The sequence below is a fragment of the Mus caroli genome, unplaced genomic scaffold (genome assembly GCF_978045245.1).
Source record: "Mus caroli unplaced genomic scaffold, Mus_caroli_1 scaffold_3, whole genome shotgun sequence".
Taxonomy (NCBI): domain Eukaryota; kingdom Metazoa; phylum Chordata; class Mammalia; order Rodentia; family Muridae; genus Mus; species Mus caroli.
Genome location: NW_028227258.1, coordinates 67,149,762 through 67,153,064, shown reverse-complemented (window position 1 = coordinate 67,153,064; position 3,303 = coordinate 67,149,762). Strand labels below are relative to the sequence as shown.

Genomic DNA, 3,303 nt, shown 5'->3' with positions numbered 1-3,303 from the left:
CCCCAATCCAGGCAGTCTTTCACTGTGCCTGTATGCAGGAGGGAGAGCAAAGAATAAAGTGGCAAGAGATGGAGGTGGTGGGAGGCGACCTTGCATAGAAACCTTTCCATTTTTCTGGATGGCTGGTGAGAGACTTGTATAATATATGTAAGTGTCCTTAAACAGCAATGTAGAGTCATTGCTTAGTGGATATTGGGGCCAAATGTAGCCTGTGAATTGAGAAGCCTTAAAGAGTGGGAGGCATCTCAGTAAGGATCCTGGGAGTGGCCGCAAAGGCATATCCTTTCTGGGTGAGAGTGGCAGTTATTAATTCCCCCTACCAGCATCCTGAGGATAAGTTAGCTAAAACAACAGGAGGGACAGATCACCAAGACCTCAAGTAGTCAATTGGGGTCTGAGATCAGGCCAGTACCTGAGTGAGCAGAAAGGTAAATAATGGTTTAAACAGGCCTGGGGTTTCTCAGCAGTAAGAAAAGGAAAAGACACAGAGGAGAGAGGAAATGTCACTCAAGAAAAAAGTCCTAAAATGAGGAGTCAGCAAGGAGGACAATCATAAAGACTGGGACTGTCTTCATCCACAAGGACAACACAGGGTGGATGTGAGCTCAATATCCCTCCCTTGGGACAAGGTGACATTTACACTGACCAGTGTGGGAGAGGGAGCTTACCCATTTGCTGGTGTTTGGATGGAGAGTTCTATCCAGCAATGTGTGGAAGCAGATTATGTTAACTTGCAAGTTTTTAAATCTGTATCACAATATCAATGTTGTGTTTTTACAAATGAATCCCAGGAAGGTATGGTGAGGTAGGGAGTGGTACCCTGGTGGGCCAGTGCTGAGGCATCCTTCCCCCTCAGATAACAGCCATATAAAAGGATTAGTAGAGATAAAAGTTTATTTATAGCATGGGAAGTGGAGTAGAGTATGGATGAGAAGACAGGAGAGGCAGAGGAAGACAGAAAAAGAAGACAGAAAAAGAGAGAGGGAGAGAGAAAGAGGATCTAAGAGAAATTCAAAATAAAATCTAAAGTGACCTATAATTTTATTCAACAGGAAGAAGAGTAAAGAACTTCTACTTCTTCTTCTCAGACCAACTTTAACCTCCACAAATCCTCCAGCAGAAATGTCAGAGGACATGGAATTCGAGAACTGGGGCTCCACACAGAGCAGTGTTGAGAAATTCTGCTATAAATGGACCATTAGCAACTTTTCATTTTGCATGGGGGGAATTCAGAGAAGGATTACAAGCCCAGTGTTCTCATCAGAGGAGAATAAGGAAGTGGCATGGTGTTTGAGGGTATACCCAAAGGGGGTTGATAAAGAAAGCAAAGATTACCTGTCAGTTTACGTAGTTTTGCTCAGCCATCTGCAGAGCCCCATTTGGGCAACGTTAAAGTTCTGGATCATAAATTCCCAAGGAGAGAAATATCAAAAAACAAAGAGCCCCACTGTCGAATGCTTTCTGACATATGAACAGAGTGGATTCAAAAAGTTTCTCCTTCGAGATCTCCTCCTCTCCCATCGGAATTGCCTTCTCCCTGAAGATCAGCTCACCATCTGCTGCAAGGTGACCATAGTAGGACGCACATATAACATGCCTAGACAAAACATAACACCTGCAATCAAGGATCCAAGGCACATGTTGACAGATGACCTAGGAGAGCTATGGGAGAATTCCCTCTTCACAGATTGCTGTCTGTTGGTAGCTGGCCATGAATTCAGGGCTCACAAGGCCATCCTAGCAGCTCGCTCTCCAGTTTTCAGAGCCATGTTTGAACATGAAATGAAGGGGAGTCTAAAGACCCCTATTAAGATCCATAACCTGAATCCCCAAGTCTTCAAGGAGATGATGGGTTTCATCTACACGGGGAAGGCACCACACCTCCACAGCCACTCCATGGCCTGTGATGTGCTGGCAGCTGCTGACAAGTATGGCCTGGTGAGCCTGAAGGTCCTGTGTGAGAATGCCCTCTGTAGGAACCTCTCTGTGAAGAATGCTGCACACACTCTCATCCTGGCTGACCTGCACAGCACAGAGAAGCTGAAGACTCAGGCCCTTGATTTCATTGCCTTTTATGCCTCTGAGGTCTGTGAGACCTCAGAGTGGAAGTCAATGGTGGAGTCTCATCCCCACTTGGTGGCTGAAGCATTCCAGTCCCTGGCTTCTGCACAGTGTTCTTTCTTGGAGCCGAAAGTGATCTCAGGATCTAACCAGCTATGATTTACATCTTTCTTCCAACAGCAACAACAACTAGTGTTTTTACCAATGACTTCTGGTTAGACTATGGTATTGGGGAAGAATTTACATTGAATCTGGGGAAAGGCATCATGGTGGATGAGGATTTAAATCACCTGGAAAATGGTTAAATAGTGGGTGTAGGAAGGGCAGCACTGCAGTCTGGGACATTCTACCTGACATCTACACTTTTGATATTCTTGTGTGATTCTTGCCTAATGTCTTGCAAACTGAATAATTTAGGTGCTGGCCCTAAGCATGGGCCAACTGAGTTTCTTTGAAGAAATCTATCTACAGTGGACTGAGCAGAACAGATGACCATAGTCAGAGGAAAGGGGAAATCAAACGTGAGTGTTTACACATCAGAGAAGGAAAAACAGTGTAGAGTTTCTTTTGAAAGACTCATTTGTGGGAACTCAGCTGTAAAAGCAATTACTGCTCTCTCGGAGAACTCTGTTTAACTTCCCAGCACACACAGAGGAGTTTTCAGCCACCTGTAACTGGTTATTCAGAGGATCTGACGCCCTCTTCTGGTCTCCATAGCCACAAACATTTCTGTAGACAAATCTTTAAGCAAATAATTTTTAATATGAATAAAACTTTTGAAATCATTCTGGATTCCAGAGATGTTTATGTTAAGATAAGTGACATGTAGTCTAAGTAGCCAAGCTGAGCTGTGGATGTTTGTGCAGAACCCTTGCTGTCCCACCAGTAGTAGAAACTCATTGTCCTTTTTCTTGGAATTTAATGGTGGCAAATTAGAACTCCACCATCACGCTCTTATGACAACTAAGAAGTGCAGGCCAAATTGGAGGGAGTCTACTCCTTCTGGGAGAAGTGTTTGTGGGTCAACACATGCAAAAATGTTTCATCTATTTTGAAAACATTTGAAGGGATTGATTCATTACACATGTATATAACCTCATCTAGTGGTTTTCAAATTTCTTTATATATATATATATATATATATACACATATATATATATATATGTGTATATATATATATATATATATTATATATTTTCCTCAATTACATTTCCAATGCTATCCCAAAAGTCCCTCATACCC

At 43.0% G+C, this 3,303-nt stretch overlaps 1 protein-coding gene across 1 annotated transcript; it reads left to right on the top strand.

The window, feature by feature from the left end:
• Positions 1 to 1,122: 1,122 nt before the first annotated feature.
• LOC147005531 (TD and POZ domain-containing protein 1-like) lies at positions 1,123 to 2,220 on the top strand. The gene has a single exon (XM_085835280.1). The coding sequence runs from the start codon at positions 1,123 to 1,125 to the stop codon at positions 2,218 to 2,220; it is 1,098 nt and encodes a 365-aa protein (XP_085691406.1).
• Positions 2,221 to 3,303: the final 1,083 nt, after the last annotated feature.

Bases quoted from the DNA above. Each gene is read 5' to 3' on its own strand.
- LOC147005531 (XM_085835280.1), top strand. From the start codon at position 1,123: ATGTCAGAGGACATGGAATTCGAGAACTGGGGCTCCACACAGAGCAGT.